The sequence below is a fragment of the Leptodactylus fuscus genome, chromosome 6 (assembly GCF_031893055.1).
Source record: "Leptodactylus fuscus isolate aLepFus1 chromosome 6, aLepFus1.hap2, whole genome shotgun sequence".
Taxonomy (NCBI): Eukaryota; Metazoa; Chordata; class Amphibia; order Anura; family Leptodactylidae; genus Leptodactylus; species Leptodactylus fuscus.
Window position 1 is genome coordinate 79,124,716 of NC_134270.1, and position 17,150 is coordinate 79,141,865.

Here is a 17,150-nt window from a genome sequence, read left to right on the forward strand (position 1 = left end):
AGATACACGTCACTGTACACAATGACACACGGAGGAGGATTAGATACATGCCTCTGCCCACAGTACCACATGCCGGAGGATTAGATACGCATGTCTTCAGACAGTACCACACTCCAGGAGGATTAGATATGTGCGTTTATATACAGTACTACATAGCAGAGGATTAGATACACAACTCTGCACACAGTTCCACACACCAGAGGATTAGATAGACGTCTCTGCACAGAGTACCACACATTAGCGTTTTACTCCAGGTTTCCATAGCAACCCAGCCATTTTTCTTCACTGCTGTATGTCAGCTTTAAAGAAGTAGGGCACTGTGGATGACAATGTTACACAAGGTCACATACACACAGCTTTACTCCAGGTAACCATAACAACTGATATCTGATATATACTGATATAACTGGTTTTTCACTGATATCCAAAATGAGATACACATGATCACATGACGCTTATGAACACACTCAAACGACATACAAAATACACCTGTGCAAAATTGGACAATTCTTATGGGACCACTACACAATCAAAAAATGTAATATACCCGTGCGAAGCTGGGTCGTCCTGCTAGTAGGTTAATAAGTACAATTGAATACCTTTACCAGTGTTTTGAGTGATTTCTGGGTTTCTGTGGGATCTCCTGTCATCTACTGCATACCTTGGGTGCACGTCATTGACTGTGTATGGTTCTCTGTCTCTCTGACTGTTTGGACATGATGGTTCGTAACTGGCCGCTCTTTCCCCACACCATGACTACGACCACTGACTCCATTGCTACATAACACCTAGTTTGACTTAACTCCTAACTGCCTTTACCTTTTTGACATTCCTACATCTTCAGCTACCAGGCTACAGAATTTCCCCGTTCAACAAAGTATATGTCCCCTCTTGGAAAACCTAGTAGAGACTGGATACTCAATGTTACCCCTCGTTCACATCTGCGTTTGTATTCCGTCCGTGGCAGTATGCATGGGGGCCCCCCAAATGGAATACCAAACGCAATTGCAGGAGCTGTGCAGTAAACGCACACGGACCCCATAGACTACAATGGCGATATTTTTAAAAATGTTTTTCTCAAAGCTTTCGGCCATCTACTATCCCTGTATTTCACAGATTAGAGCCCCTTTGCACATTTGAGGGGCCTGTTCCATTCTCCAGCCGTTCAAGGGGTGGTCTTTTGCTAATACAATCATGTGGCTGGGAATATACACAAATGAGGGCCTAGGTGGAGGGTGTTAGATATATTGGAAGTCCACAGCCTATCTCCCCATGCCCATAATACTCCTTTCACAAAATTGATCCTATTCTTTCTTCTCTCTCATATTCTTTTCCTCCGTTTTGCTTACTAATTGTTTTGATGAAAATCTTTGGTTCACTCATAAAGGGGATTTTCCAGGCTGGAGATACAATCAGACTTCCACGTTGAGGAATTAAGAGTACATTGCGGAGTAAACTCTAGAGATGGATGAATCAATTTGCAATGAACCGGATTCGCTCATAATATTCCAAATTATTAATTTTTTAACAAAACGAATGAAATTCACTAGTGGCCCAGTGGAGGTAGCAAATATAAATTAAAAAAAATAAATTATACTCTCCTTCCATTACGTTTTCTGGGCCTCCTTGTGGCCCACTGCTCTGCGCCTTTCTCCTTGTGGTGTCTGATGCTCTTTCCTGATAACGTGGACCCGAGGTCACCATTGAGGTTTGTGGTTGCACTTCAGCCGTGACACAATATACGTTGTCCTTTTAATTAGATTGTCATCTGCATGACACCAATCTAGTTGAAATGCATCCTTCAACTATCTTGTAAACCACAAGCCACTTCAGGTCTGCATTTTACAAGATGCTAAGATAAGATCTCTGCTTCCCAGAGCAGGCAGGTGTGACAAAGCAGCATGGTACCTGCTGCACTGAGATGCAGATGTCCCATGCATGGGTGAGAGTCATAACAGGGATTGCAGGCAGGTGTATATAACCGTTTTAGGTGTATATAACCGTTTTTTTTTTTCTCCTTTTTTAGGGTAAGTTCACACAGGGTATTTAGGTCAGGATTTTGAGGTCATAGTCGCCTCAAAATCCTGACTAAAAAGACGGATGCTATTGAATTCAATGGGAGCCGGTCAGTTCTTTTTTCCAGGAGCCGTTTGTTCCGGCTCCCGGGAAAAGATGCTCATTCTTTCAGGCGGATTCGCCTCGTGACATCCGCCTGAAGACACTCACTCCCGACTAGGTCCATTCATTTGGGCCTGATCCAGAGTGGAGTGCGTGACTAGATGCCGGTGCACTGCACTAGCATCTAGTTGCTGCTACCTGTATTTTTGTCTGGAACCTGAGGCGACTTCCGCCTCAGGTTCTGGACCAAAAAACCCTGTGTGAACTTACCCTTAGGGTACTTGTAGGCCTTTTAGTAGGCATTTAGGGGGCATTATGACTGTATACTGAGGGATCATTAATATTAGGGGGATTAGGTATATAAGGTGTGGTTCATTTAAGTAATTGGCATAATTTATATAGGGGTTTATTAGGGGCATTATGAAAATAAAGTGGGGAAAATTGATATAAGTGGCATCATTTATAAAATGAATCATCTGGGGCTTTTTGAATAGAAGTGGGCATCCATTAGATAAGGGGTTATTAGGGGCTAGTATTTGACAGGGAGCATCGGGGCATAATAGTCAATTAGTTAAGATGGCACTTAGGTCTTAGTAAATGGGTTTTCCCACTCTTTTAATGATCTGTCCTCAAGATAGAGCATCAATAAAAGATCAATGAACCCCCACTGTTTGAAGGGGCCATTGTGCCTGTGTACATTGTATGCTGTCTTATGCATACTGTTTTATAGTGGCATTGCAATGTAATTACAGTCTTCTTGCATAGTACTGTATAGGATAAAGCTGTAATTACCGTATTTTTCGGACTATAAGACGCACTCGACTATAAGACTATATAAGAGGTTTTAGAGGAGAAAAATAGGGGAAAAAAATTTTCAGGCAAAAAATGGTAAAATATTTAATGTATGGGAGTTGTAGTTTTGGAACAGCTGCAAGACCACATTGACAGGTGACCCTGCAGCTGTACGGGGATGTATAGGGCGTTTTTTTTGTGGGGCCAGGTGTACTTTTTAGTTATACCATTTTGGGAAATGTTTATTGCTTAGATCACCTTTTATTTAAATCAGAGGCAAAACGGTGAGAAAAACCCGGCGGTTTAGCACTTTTGATTTTGACGTTCACTGTACATAAAAATATTAGTAGACCGGGCATTTTCAGACACAGGGACACCTAATGTATATGTTTCACAGTAATGTTATACTTTTATATGTATTCTAGGGAAAGGAGGTGAACTTTTATTTATTTTATTTTTTATTATATTTTTTTAAAGTGTTTTTTTTTTTTTTTTTTTACTACTTTATTATCCCCCGCCTAGGGGGCTTGAACCTGCAATCATTTGATTGCAAGTCCCATAGACGGCAATACAAGTGTATTGCCGTCTATGGGAGATTCTATACATTACTATCGCGGAGTGTCATAGACCAGCCGCGATAGTAATATATATCTATGACAGGCCTGGGAGCCTTCATTAGGCTCCCGGCTGTCATCGGAACAGGTCGGCTCCTGCGGCCTCGCCGTGCAGGAGCCGGCCTGCATCACTAAAGGTATGGGGCCGGTGGGGACCGGCCCCGGGGCTAACTTAACTGCCGGGACCTGTGGAGGAGGAGCGGATTTGCAGCATGGCCGCGCTACTGCCACCGCTGGTTTTCTTCAGCGGCAGGAGCGTGGCAATCTGCAGACTCCGGCAGCTAAGACAGTCCCCGGCATCTGCTGTAATAGACCGGCGGATGCCGGGGAGTGTTTTAGCTGCCGGGGCCTGCAGTATTGTCACGCTCCTGCCGCTGCAGAAAACCAGCGGTGACAGTAGCGCGGCCATGCTGCAAATCCGCTCCTCCCCCCACATTCGGACTATAAGACGCACCCTCATTTTCCTCCGAAATTTGGGGGGAAAAAAGTGCGTCTTATAGTCCGAAAAATACGGTACATCACATAGCCACCATGAAATTAACGATACAGTGCAAACATAGAAGGGGTTATGGTGCTTGCAAAAGTGCTATGGTCCTTTCAAACAGCTGATCAGCAGGGGTCCTTAGTGTTAGAACCCCACTGAATTTTGTTATCGATGACCTGGAAAACCGTTTTAGGCCAGGGTCCACGTAGTGTATATGCTGTGATTTGGCAACAGTGGAAATACCGCAGCCAGAACTGTTTTACAGTACCTGCAAAGTGATGGAATTCTGGCTAATCCCATCCACGCAGTGCAGACAAATATCCGCAGTGGGCATGCTCCAATTTGAACAACTGCTAAACTTTTGGAACTTGCAGCATGTCAACTATACCTATATGGAAACGTTGGCGTTTTTCATGAGAAGTATTGCATGAAAAAAATGCAATGCATTTCTGCCGAGGTTTTTCCCACATCACTGAGGCCTAACACTGAAGCCCTATGTTGAGAAAACACTGCGTTTTACAGTACCTGCAAAGTGAATGGTATACTGACCTAATTCCATCCACACATTGCAGAAAAGGAATCTACAGCGTGTCAGTTAAACCTGCAGAAACTCTGCTGGTTTTCTGTATAGGTATAATAGGAGCAGAAAGTCTGAAACTCTGCAAAAACACAAGGTTTTGGTGTATTTCACTATGTGGGGTCTTAGCCTTAATTAAGAAATAGGTAGAATATGTAGCCAGATATTATTTTAAATTTATGTTGTGAGTAATTCATGAGTCACTAGTTTCATGTTCCCCCTCCATCTCTGCCCCCAGTTTCATGTCCCCCCCATCTCTGCCTCCAGATTCATGTCCCCGATCTCTGCCCCCAGTTTCATGTCCCTCCATCTCTGTCCCCAGATTCATGTCCCCCATCTCTGCCCCCAGATTCTTGTCCCCATCTCTGCCCCCAGTTTCATGTCCCTCCATCTCTGTCCCCAGATTCATGTCCCTCCATCTCTTCCCCCAGATTCATGTCCCCCATCTCTGCCCTCAGATTCATGTCCCCCCATCTCTGCCTCCAGTTTCTTGTCCCCTCCATCTCTGCCCTCAGATTCATGTCCCCTCCATCTCTGCCCCCAGATTCATGTCCCCCCATCTCTGCCCCCAGATTCATGTCCCCTCCATCTCTGCCCCCAGTTTCATGTCCCTCCATCTCTGCCCCCAGATTCATGTCCCCACATCTCTGCCCCATATTCATGTCCCCTCCATCTCTGCCCCCATATTCATGTCCCCTCCATCTTCGCCCCCATATTCATGCCCCCTCCATTTCTGCCCCCAGATTCATGTCCCCTCCATCTCTGCCCCCAGATTCATGTCCCCTCCATCTCTGCCCCCAGATTTATGCCTCCTCCATCTCTGCCCCCAGATTCATGTCCCCTCCACCTCTGCCCCAGATTCATGTCCCCTCCATCTCTGCCCCCAGATTCATGTCCCCTCCATCTCTGCCCCCAGTTTCATGTTCCACCTTAGTGTACACATTACACTTACCTTCTCCTTCGCTCCCTCGACGCTCTCTGTGCGCCTCTCTCTCTTGCTGTCACAGTTGTAGGCGCGATGTGACGTCATCACATCACGTCTACACAGCCAATAGGCGGTGTGCAGCAGCGAAGCAAGGAGCTGAACTGTGTCAGCTCCTTGCTTTAGCCATGTATGTGTTCAACTCAGACCTCTGGACGCAGATCTGAGTTGAAATCGGGACATACCTCCCTCCAACCAGGACCGTGGGAAACGTCACAGAAATCGTGAATGTCCCGCGGAAATCGGGACGGTTGGGAGGTATGTTATCCAGTGTGTATGAAATGAGTCCAGTGTATAACTGCTGGGTGTTCAGCTTGTGTTCATTATTATATAGAACAACACCATCCAGCTCATCTCCAAAGGAATAGGCATGTGGCACTTAGGGACGTAAAATCGCTTTCTCTTTATTTATTCAAAATTGATAGCTGTACAGGCAAACAAGACAAAACTACAAGTGTCTACCTTTCTTATATATTTCTTCCCTGAAGTTTAAAGGCTAGACTTTGCATTTAGTTTTTGAGAGGTCTCTCCATTGCACATTTACAGTGTGTAAGTAACATGTTTAGATTGTGAGTGACAATGTGATGTAATATTGCGATGTCTTCTACATTCAACTGGGAGGGATCCTTTGCTATCAGCATTCACCTCTGCAGTAAAATATGTTCTTAATTATTATATATACCATGCAGCTTCTGGGTCCCAAAGCAGAATCTATAACAGATCACCACAACTACCATGTACCAATGTTAATACTGGTGTCTTCTAATATGGCATATGGAATCTGGTGAGCCCTCTCAGGCAAAGCTGCACTCCCTATAGTAACACCCTTGTCCTCCTAAAATGTGGCTCTCTGGCTCTTGCAATATCATTTCATTCCAGCCATCCAAGTATAGTAAATGAAAACATCACAGGTTGGAGATCAGCAAAATTGTCATAATTCTGCTGCCATAGAACAGTGGAGATATAATAATATAATATTAGCATGAAAACTATTTATCATGCGATTATATGAAATTGCCCATGTGGCTTTAGTTCAATATTAGACACTGACAACATTTAACATCATAAATTGAGGATTTCTGTATACACAGATTAACAAATTAGGTGTCCTATACAAGTCTATGGATTTCTACTATACTACTGCTGGTAATGTATGCTTATAGGAACACACAGAGAAGGCATGTATTTTCACCCTTCATCTCCACCTCCCTTTCATATATCTATGACTATGTGTTACAATCCACAAAGCTATGCTGTAAAAGTGAAACAAGGGCTTCTGCTTAGTATGTCCTTTGCCATCGACATGGTGAGTAAACAATATTTATACTTTTATTACATCCTGTACATTTCTGTAACAGATTTTAAAAATTCTGATCAGTGTACACAGGAACCAATGCTGTTTGGCAGCATCTTGTATCACATCTAAGGTTAATAAAGTTAAAGTATATTTCAGTGACTTATAATAGAATTCATTGAAGTTGCTCAAGTACTTAAGTGTGTTTTTTTGTTTTTTCTTTATAACTTAAAATGTCATTTTTTTTCGCTTCAGTGTGTCTTGATGCCAGGCATCATCACTGTTAATGTAGGAGGCTCCATAATGTGGTTTTCATACACGATCAATTCTATAGATTACTCACTTTTATTCTAGGTTCTCATTGCTAACCGTGACCTGAAAATGAAAGCATTTTATGGCATTATCTTCTACAGCATTCCATCTTAAGAAACCATGGACTATTACAATACTGGAAAGTACAGAGAGATTACATAATACATAAAGTCTACTAGCTACCCAGCTACAGAAAATGTGTCTGATCACCACTGTCTTATGATGACTTTACTATGTTCTCAGGGTAGCAGTGTATCTCATCTTATAAATCATAGGGTTGTGAGGAACGATCTATAAGTAACATAAGTAGATAATGGTGAATATATGATGCTTCCCCTTTCACATTGGACCCAAGCTGTGCTGTGGAAGGAGATTAGATTCTGAATGGACTTCCTCAAAGGGCTGGTTACAGAATGTTGTTTTTTTTTCTCACAAAACTCAGTAATCTGCTCGTTCCCTTCTCAGCGATGCATTCCCTGCAGTTTCCAAGATCCTCAGGTTAATTCTTTTTCTGTCCCATAGCTCCCACAAGCATGTCTCAAATGCAGTTATCATGACCCTGTCTCTGATGTCATCTGACCTCATCATAAAGGTTTCGCCTATATTTCCCATTATCCAGGCCCCCTCCCACCCCACAGCACAGCTCTCAGCCTCATTGCACGTTCATTGGAAAGGAGCAAAAGGTCTCATGACATAAACATTCCCTAGAATCTCTATCATCTTGTTCCACTGAGATAAACTGTAATCTACTGAGGTCGCTTTTGCAGAGCATAGACAGGTTATGGCTGCCAGTATAGCATGCAAGCAAATCCACTTTATAGTGCAAGTTCATGGAGCTGCCTGCAGACTCTATCAAGAAGAGTAGTGATGGGGTTGTCATTTCAGGGGCTTAAAGCAACATTATGTATGGGTCGCCCACTAAAATCCCCCATTATTGTACCTCTTAAAGTATAATGCACCCTTTATTGCCCCCCACATTATATTTCCCCCTTTAGCCTGCACACAGTATAACATCCCCTTAACTGGCCCAGACACAGTATATTGCCCTTTTTATGGACTTTACATAGCACTTTTTGCCTTTTATAAACCAAATACAGTACATTGTCCCCTTTATGGCCCCTACATGGTACATTGCCCACTTTTATGAACCACAAATAGTATAATGCTGCCTTAATGCAACTCATTGCTGTGGGGCCCCTCTCATCTTTATGGGTTGTGTTAACGTCCCATACTCTCCTGAGAAAGTAGCCCATGACAATAATTTTATCGTGAGAACCAAAATTCAAAACTGATTAATTACATCAAATTGGGAAATTTTATATCATGGATCAATTGATAACATAAGTCCAACTTTATGTAATTACAATACCCGTATGAAAACAAGGTTTACTTTCTAGCCTATGTCTAGTTTAACAAAGGCTGTGTGGTGACAGTCTCTCAATTTTATACATAATTTTGTGTTTCTATGTTAAAGATACCATAGCTACTAATGTCAAAGTTTTAAAATGTACGTCTTTATTTGGACAGCCTGTTACAGTGTATATTAAGAAACAGGAATATCATGTCTACAAGATTCTAGACTTAGTTGTATACACATTTTCCTGCCCTTCACCAAAAATAAATAAGAAAAAGCTCTATACTTGGCAGTTTCAGCGATCTTACAATAGACAACAAGCTTAGCAGTTACAATTAATCTCTTAGAGAGACACATGCTTGCTATGCAATCTCTGCAAAGGTATTGATAGACTCCTTCTAGAGGTACTCATCTTGGCATAACAGAGCAGTCTTTTTCACAGCACACAATCCAGCCTACATGTGCCATATCAGTCTCAATCAGGCTATCCTTTTCTCTCTGTTGGCTATCTAACTGCATTATGGTAGCAGTCTTGTGCCGAACCAGCTTCACAAAGGTTAATGGCACCAAATGGCCACATCTCTGTAAATGTCTGGGTGTCAGAGCATTTCTCTGACTTGTTCCACACACCAGTAATATTGTCTGTTACCCCACTCTTGTATCTTAAGGAGACAGGCCTACGGATCAGTATACGGGTGCCTCTATTCGTGCATAGCAAACTTATTGAATACAAGACGTTGTGCCCTACCAGTCACAAACTGTCTCAGGCAGTAGGGATTTAATCTCATTCTTTCACCAGCCAATATGAGAAAGACAGAGATACCGCACCCTGTTCTTATGGCATGGTGCAACATGGCAGGATTCTCCAGTCCAGATTGCAGAGTGTAGTATTGCCATGCAGTGAAAATAAGCTCTTTATTGTTGTGAGTAACACAAAAATGGCCACCAATGTGAAACCAAGATATTCACATTAAATAGTGATGCAGAGTCATAAGACGTTTTGGTTGCTGGGGTAACCTTTCTCAAGTCAACTCTGTAAACAAGAAACAACACAGTATAAATACGGATGTGGGGATCAAGTAGTATGACAATGAGCAGTGTAAGCCCAAAGAATCAAGCAAACCATGCAGGAACATGCAAATAATCTTATGGACACAAATATGGACAGGAATCCGGTACAGCTTACATAATTGCATGAGTAAATCAAGTATACAACTAACTTATATGACCGGAAGGTTTACTAAGATCATGCAAGACAACAATGTGTAGGATAGATAAAAATCTTATACAGTTACATATACATATCATAGATATGAGCTCTAATGGGAGACCACCCAGTGGCTGTAGCAAAGGAGCAGGAGAAAGAAAGTAGGCGATAAAATAGGTAAAGGTGGGAGAAGGAGAAGGTCAGAAAAAATCTAAAACTAAAAGAATAAAGGAGAGATTTAGAAGACAAGGGCCGTACCTGTTATGTGGAGAAAACACAAGTGTAAGTTCTATTATTAATTTTTGATATAATTTCTTATATTATTTTTTGCATTTTTTTAATTATATCCCTGGTCTCTGGGTTTGTTATATTGTGATTAGGACTTTGGTTTACATACTATACCTCCCCTTTTCCTACTATTCATTGTTCTCCATTGCTTCCTCTACCATATTACATAGCTCCCAACTGTCCCGGATCCAGTGGAACAGTCTCAGTTTTTCACTGCTGTACCAGATAGTTTATATTTTGTCCCACTATGTCCCTGAAGTGTTTTGCTCTTAAACGTTGCAATCCACCAGTTCCTATCTCAGGGTAGGGTAAAGGATAAATAGTAGATGCTAAATCCTAGTGGACTAAAGGACATTTGATGACATCATTACAATGTGATCAGACTCTTGTGGGGGTGGAGATAATCTGGATTGTACAGGCAGTGTGATGTTACATAGAAAGAAGAAGAGGAAACAGAGACTGACAAAATATATACACTGTTCAAATAAATAAATAAATAAATGGAAAACTCAAATAACACATCCTAGATCTGAATGAATAAAATATTCTCATTGAATACTTTGTTCTGTAAAAAGTTGAATGTGATGACAACAAAATCACACAAAAATCATCAATGGAAATCAAATGTATTAACCAATGGAGCCCTGGATTTGAGTCACCCCCAATTTAAAGTGGAAAAACACACTACAGGCTGATCCAACTATGATGTAATGTCCTTAAAACAAATGAGGCTCAGTAGTGTGTGTGGCCTGTATGACCTCTCTACAACACCTGGGCATGCTCCTGATGAGGTTGCAGATGGTCTCCTGAGGGATCTCCTCCCAGACCTGGACTAAAGCATCTGCCAACTCTTAGACAGTTTGTGGTGCAATGTGACGTTGGTGAATGGAGCAAGATATGATGTCCGAGATGTGCTCAATCGGATTCAGGTCTGGGGAACGGCGGGGCCAGTCCATAGCTTCAATGCCTTCATCTTACAGGAACTGCTGACATACTCCAGCCACATGAGGTCTGGCATAGTACTGCATTAGGAGGAACCCAGGGCCAACCACACCAGCATATGGTCTCACAAGGGGTCTGAGGATCTCATCTCAGTACTTAATAGCAGTCAGGCTACCTCTAGCGAGCACATGGAGTGCTGTGCGGCCCTCCAAAGAAATGCAACCCCACACCAAACTGGTCATGCTGGAGGATGTTGCAGGCAGCAGATCACTATCCACAGCCTCTCCAGACTCTGTCACATCTGTCACATGTGCTCACTGTGAACCTGCTTTCATCTGTGAAGAGCACAGGGTGCTAGTGGCGAAGTTGTCCTGGTGTTCGGTTACAAATGCCAAGCTTCCTGCATGGTGTTGGGCTGTGAGCACAACCCCCATCTGAGGATGTTGGGCCCTCATATCATCCTCATGGAGTCAGTTTCTAACTGTTTGTGCAGATACATGCATATTTGTGGTCTGCTGGAGGTAATTTTGCAGGGCTCTGGCAGTGCTCCTCCTGTTCCTCCTTGCACAAAGGCAGAGGTAGCGGTTGGTACCCAGCAGTACCGGGTTGTTGCCCTCCTACGGCCCCCTCCGCATCTCCTGGTGTTCTGGCCTATCTCCTGGTAGTGCCTCCAGCGTGTCACGTTGTACCACAGACTGTCCCGGAGTTGGCAGATGCTTTAGTCCAGGTCTGGGAAGAGATCCCTCAGGAGACCATCCGCAACCTCATCAGGAGCATGCCCAGGCATTGTAGGGAGGTCATACAGGCACGTGGAGGCCACACACACTACTGAGCCTCATTTAGACATGTTTTAAGGACATTATGTCAAAGTTGGATCAGCCTGTAGTGTGTTTTTCCACTTTAATTTTGGAGTGGACTCCAAATCCAGACCTCCATTGGTTAATACATTTGATTTCCATTGATAATATTTGTGTGATTTTGTTGTTGTCACATTCAACTTTGTACAGAACAAAGTATTCAATGAGAATACTGCATCAAAGAGTGAGTGCCATGGCATTACTACATTCTTTCACCAGTCAAGGCAGTCTTATGTAGTTGGACTTGGCCTCCACATGTTTTGGTATTCTCAGGGTCACCAACAATGGCAGTTTAACATGCTTAGTTTTGTAGCAGTCATGTGCATTTTAGTTATCCTCTTGGTTCTCCGATTATTCCTGAATCGCCTCTCACTGCTGCAGAATGGTACACACATTCCCTGATCTTCTCTTCCCTACAGTGTTGTGTTGGTTATGAGCTTGACTTATCCACTGCTGTTTAGTTTAACCTGTATATACTCACATAAAATACAGGTCTGTCTGTCCCACCAACTACATGTATATACATCTGTGAATTACACATACAAAATATACATAGCATTAAGTGGCACAAACAACATAGTAATATGGGAAGAATATACAAATCTGTCTTCCATGATGTAATTAGGAAGACAGAATCTCAGTGAAAATAGTCCAATAAAGGCTGCTCCCTTTAACATCATGCTCGACCTTCCAAGAGGCCTTTGTTTTGCAATGATGCTGGGATTATTACCAGGTATAGTCTCTCAATCGAGGACGGCCGTTTCGATGTTGTTGTCACGTTCGTGTCAGAGTCCAGACACGGATTCCAGGCTGCAGATTGCACCGCTAAGGAGACAGGGGAAGGAGACTATCCCTGGCACTAAGGTGGCTAGCTAGGCCCTGCCTACGGGTGGTGGTCAGCTGTCTCCAAGCTAACCTTGGCCCCGACTACTCCTGGCTCTCTAGCACGAAGACCTGACAGACAGACAGGGCAAGAGCTGCAAGAAAGCTAGGGACTGGGGATTCTAGGGTGGTGACCCCTGCAGAAATAAAGGTGCAGCTGCGGACAAACAAACAGGACGGGAGGTGCTGGACAACTGACACGCAGCACAACACAATACAAAACAAGAGAAATGAGGAGAGGGACAGTGGAGAGGTGAGGAAAGGGTAAACACGAGACTGAGGTAAAATAAACTGGAACCTACCTCAAACAACCAGATAGTGCTAAACAAACAGACGTGAAGGGCAGGGCAGAGTAAAAGTGTGGAGGGAAAAAACCAATTCACACACAAACAACACTCAAACTCCTTTCTAGTCAGTAAGCACAAGCAGAACACTCCTCATCCCCCTAAGGCCAAGAATTCTAAGTTGGGACCACAAAAACCGGCAACTGGTGGAGCCAGCCCTCTTCCTAATAAAGGCCCCCAGATCCTCCCATAGGATGATGGCGATACATAACACCTGAGGTAGACTCCTATACCCTCAAGTGTGTTCAGAAGACCAGAACACTATGTGCACACTGATGGCTCAATGGTAGGGAACCCACCAGCAGATCACAGAAGCCCAGATCAAATCCCCGACAGAACAATACACCAACACAAACAATCAGGTCATGACAGTTGTTGCATCTCGTCAGCTCGATGTAGAGAAGACTATAACCTGGTAGAGGTGAGGGGCTTAGACAGGGTAAGGGGGTATCGTCACCCCACCATATAGGTGTGTGGAGACTTGTTGAAAGTTGAGTGCTAAAGGCTTAATAAGTCTCCACACACCTATATGGTGGTCTTGCCCCAAGGAGTGACGATACCCCCCTTAACATAGTAATACACATACAGTATAAACATTATGGTAACCATAACATTGATGACTTGAATATCTGAAGAGGCCCAAGTGCAAACCATAGCAACAGTTTAAGGATGTATGCGGTAAAGGGAAACACTTAAATATGTAAAAGGAGCCTCCCAGTAGTTCCTTTATCACAGTCAGACTAAAAGAGGACTATTAAAGTGGACCTGTCACCAAATACAACATGCTAAAACAAACCTCAATTCATTGTTTCTGTGTCCAAGATTAATTGGGCTGTCCTCCAGACTCAAAGATACGGCCCCTGGTAACAGGGTAGTAAACTATCATCTTCATGCAGCACACAGGCACAAACTATAGGGTTATTTTTTCTTTAAAACAAGGAACTTACTAGAAATTAAATACAACTACAGCCCTGAATGTTATATGGAGTGGTAACTATGGCACCAATCCTACAAATCCTCCCACTCACATTAAAAAATTCACACTGAGGAGCAAGGAACGGTGTTTCACATTACTAAAGTACAGTGTACATAAGGCAGTCTAATGAATTAATGGCCATTTTACAGAAATTAGAATGGGATTGGGAATTCTGAGTTGGGAAAACTGCATCAGAAATATTAACATTAACTTATGCATTAACTTTTATGATTTTTTTTTTCATTGTGAATATATTTTAATAGGGTTCAAAGCTACCTTTTCGCACAAAGTTCCTTGCCTTTGTACTGTCATGCAGCTAAATCCATAAGTATAATACAGCAATTTACTTTAGCAGTCGTGTTTGTCATAGAGCCATTCTATTATATGAAATAGTCTTTAAGTATAGTAGCCCTAAACTATGTTCTGTAATCTGATCATTGTCTTATTTTTTCATCTTAGAGTAACACCGACTATGAGAACAGTACATTTTCATACCCAGACACTTCCTATGGTTCAGAATATGATATGTGTTCTCAAGAGCAGAACAAGATTTTTGACCAAATTTTTTTGCCAACCTTCTATAGCATATTGTTTGCAGCTGGAATGCTGGGCAATGGGCTGGTTGTGTTGGTGATGTTGACCAACTGGCAGAAGATGCAGAGTACAGATGTGTTCATTGTTCACTTGGCACTAGCAGATATGCTGCTGGTTTCTACTTTACCATTTTGGGCAACCCAAGCAACTTCTGGCTGGATATTTGGAGTGGCCCTGTGCAAAATAGTTGCATCACTTTTCAAGATCAACTTCTGTGCAGGCACTTTCCTCCTTGCCTGTATCAGCATTGACCGCTATCTCTCTATTGTGTATGCTGTCCAGATCTATAAGAAACACAAGAAGAACCATGTTCACTGGAGTTGCTTTGTTGTATGGACTTTATGTATTATTATGTGTATCCCTGACGCTATGTATTATTCAGTCGAATTTGAGTCTCGCATTAACATGTCTTCATGTGATCCATTCTACCCCGAGGAAAACTCCAAGTTCTGGAAAGTGTTTACAACTTTATTGTTTCAAATCCTTGTTTTCTTGTTGCCTCTAATTTTCATGCTAATCTGCTACTCCCACATTATAGTAACTCTCTTAAAGTCTCGGGGGTTTAAGAAGCAGAGAGCAATTAGACTTATTATAGCAGTTGTGGTGGCTTTCTTCTTGTGCTGGACTCCATATAATATTGTAGTTTTCTTAGATATGTTGACCTTGTTGGAAATTATTTGGGATTGTCCTGTCATAAATAACATTGATTTTGCATTATCTGTCACATCCTGCATATGTTACTTACATTGCTGCTTGAACCCTATCCTCTATGCTTTTATTGGAGCCAAATTTAAGACTAACTTGCTAGAACTGATCGGTAAAACAAGACTATGTCCACATTTTGTGGCCAAGCATATCAAAAGAAGACAGCCTTCAACAAGATCATTTACTTGGTCTTCATCTGGAGATACAACCATGTCTGGGATTTACTAAAGCCTGTCTTTGCGCAGATTGAAATATAAAAATAGGACCGAACAGCAAAAATTAAAATGGAGAAGATCATGGTGGAGCCATCTATCTTTAAGGACTTAATGTGAATATTTATTCACCACTAAGACATTCTGACCTATATCCAAGAACTTTGAGACATTGCTCTGTAGTTGCACTCGGTTCAGTACGTATTCCATAATACATAGGTCTAGGTAAAAAAGAGGATACTCTGTTTATTCACTGAACAAGTGATGAGTAGATGCCATTACAACCACAGGCTCTAAAATGAATCCAGACGTAAGTAAAAAAAAAAAAAAAAAAAAAAAACTAAGCCTTGGCTATAGCAGCAATCACCATTTGTTACTTTGTAAATTGAATAGCCATATATAAATGAATAGTCTCATCAGAAGTAACATAGCTTCAATGTAATAATGGCACATAGAGAAGAGGTATTTGTTTCTCACTCCATCCTGTTTAATGACACTTGGTCCAATGGCCATATGTTTATTACCAAAGGAATTCTTTGGAGGTAAGAGTTCTAGATAGATCCCTACCACACTGTAGCACATGGATATATGTAATATACTGTAGGAGTACATACTCAAAAGCTATCCTTGACAATTCTGACTGGATGGTATTCATATATTTGTAGATGATTATCAGAATCTGTGGTATCTTTTGAAAGTTTCAGATTTTTCTGAGTCATCTATCAAGCTGTTTTGAAAAACTGACAGATTTTTGCATGTCACTAAAGTGTAGGGAACACTCAAGATAGAATAGGGAAGAAAATGATTTATTATCAAGATGATCTATAGACTGAGATGTTGCACACTGTTTTCTGGTGTAAGATTATAATCTTAAAGAACATCTCCATTTAATTTTTAAGCTTATGTGACAAGAACCGTGAGAACATAAAAGCCAGGTTGGTTTATAGAGAAGATACAAGTGACCCTGGGGCCTTCACCACAAAGGAAGTCTTGTGGGGGCGTCATTACCCACCCTTCTTACACAGGTTAATTCCGTCAGTCTGCCTGCCTATCTATACTTACCAACACTCCCAAAAAGTCTGAGGCTCCAACAAAAAGGCATGACCTCCGAGTGTCCCAGAGTAGTGGGTAAATCTCCCAGTCCTCGTCAGACTCTTGGTCAACTTATATCTGATACTGGATCTTTATATCATATCACAAAAAAGGGGCATGTCTGGCACCTTTCAAGTCCACATCACAAAACTGGGCATGACAGGTAACATTAGGGGTCATGGCAAAGTCGCAGAGAAGGCACAGAGTTTAAAAAGGAGGCATAGTCTCCTTAAAATTTTATCCATGTGCACCTTAAGTACAGTCCTCAGTAAAAGTTAGAGAATACAGCCTATTGATTTAACATGTTCTATTAACACTCTGGGCAGTCACTGTCTATATGGGTGGTGTCCATATTGGATATAAATAAATGAATTCCTGTGGCATTATGGAGATCCTTATGAGGCAAAATGTGGAGTTACATGTACCATCTAAAATATGGACCTGATAGCGGCCATTCTGATTTTTTTTATTTTATATTTTTGTCTATTATTTTGTCAGACACATATTTTTAATCTTTTTAATGT

The 17,150-nt window shown here is 42.0% G+C and overlaps 1 protein-coding gene across 1 annotated transcript; it reads left to right on the plus strand.

Annotated features, from left to right (window-relative positions):
- The first annotated feature begins 9,651 nt into the window (after positions 1-9,651).
- Positions 9,652-15,579, plus strand: LOC142210015 (C-X-C chemokine receptor type 3-like). Its single transcript, XM_075279046.1, has 2 exons — positions 9,652-9,702; positions 14,483-15,579. The coding sequence occupies exons 1-2, from the start codon at positions 9,652-9,654 to the stop codon at positions 15,548-15,550; spliced, it is 1,119 nt and encodes a 372-aa protein (XP_075135147.1). The 3' UTR covers positions 15,551-15,579.
- The last annotated feature ends 1,571 nt before the right edge of the window (positions 15,580-17,150 follow it).

Coding starts and splice junctions, on each gene's coding strand:
- LOC142210015 (XM_075279046.1), top strand. CDS start 9,652: ATGCAGGAACATGCAAATAATCTTATGGACACAAATATGGACAGGAAT. Junction 9,703..14,482: donor CAAATATGGACAGGAATCCG/GTACAGCTTACA, acceptor TTTTCATCTTAG/AGTAACACCGACTATGAGAA.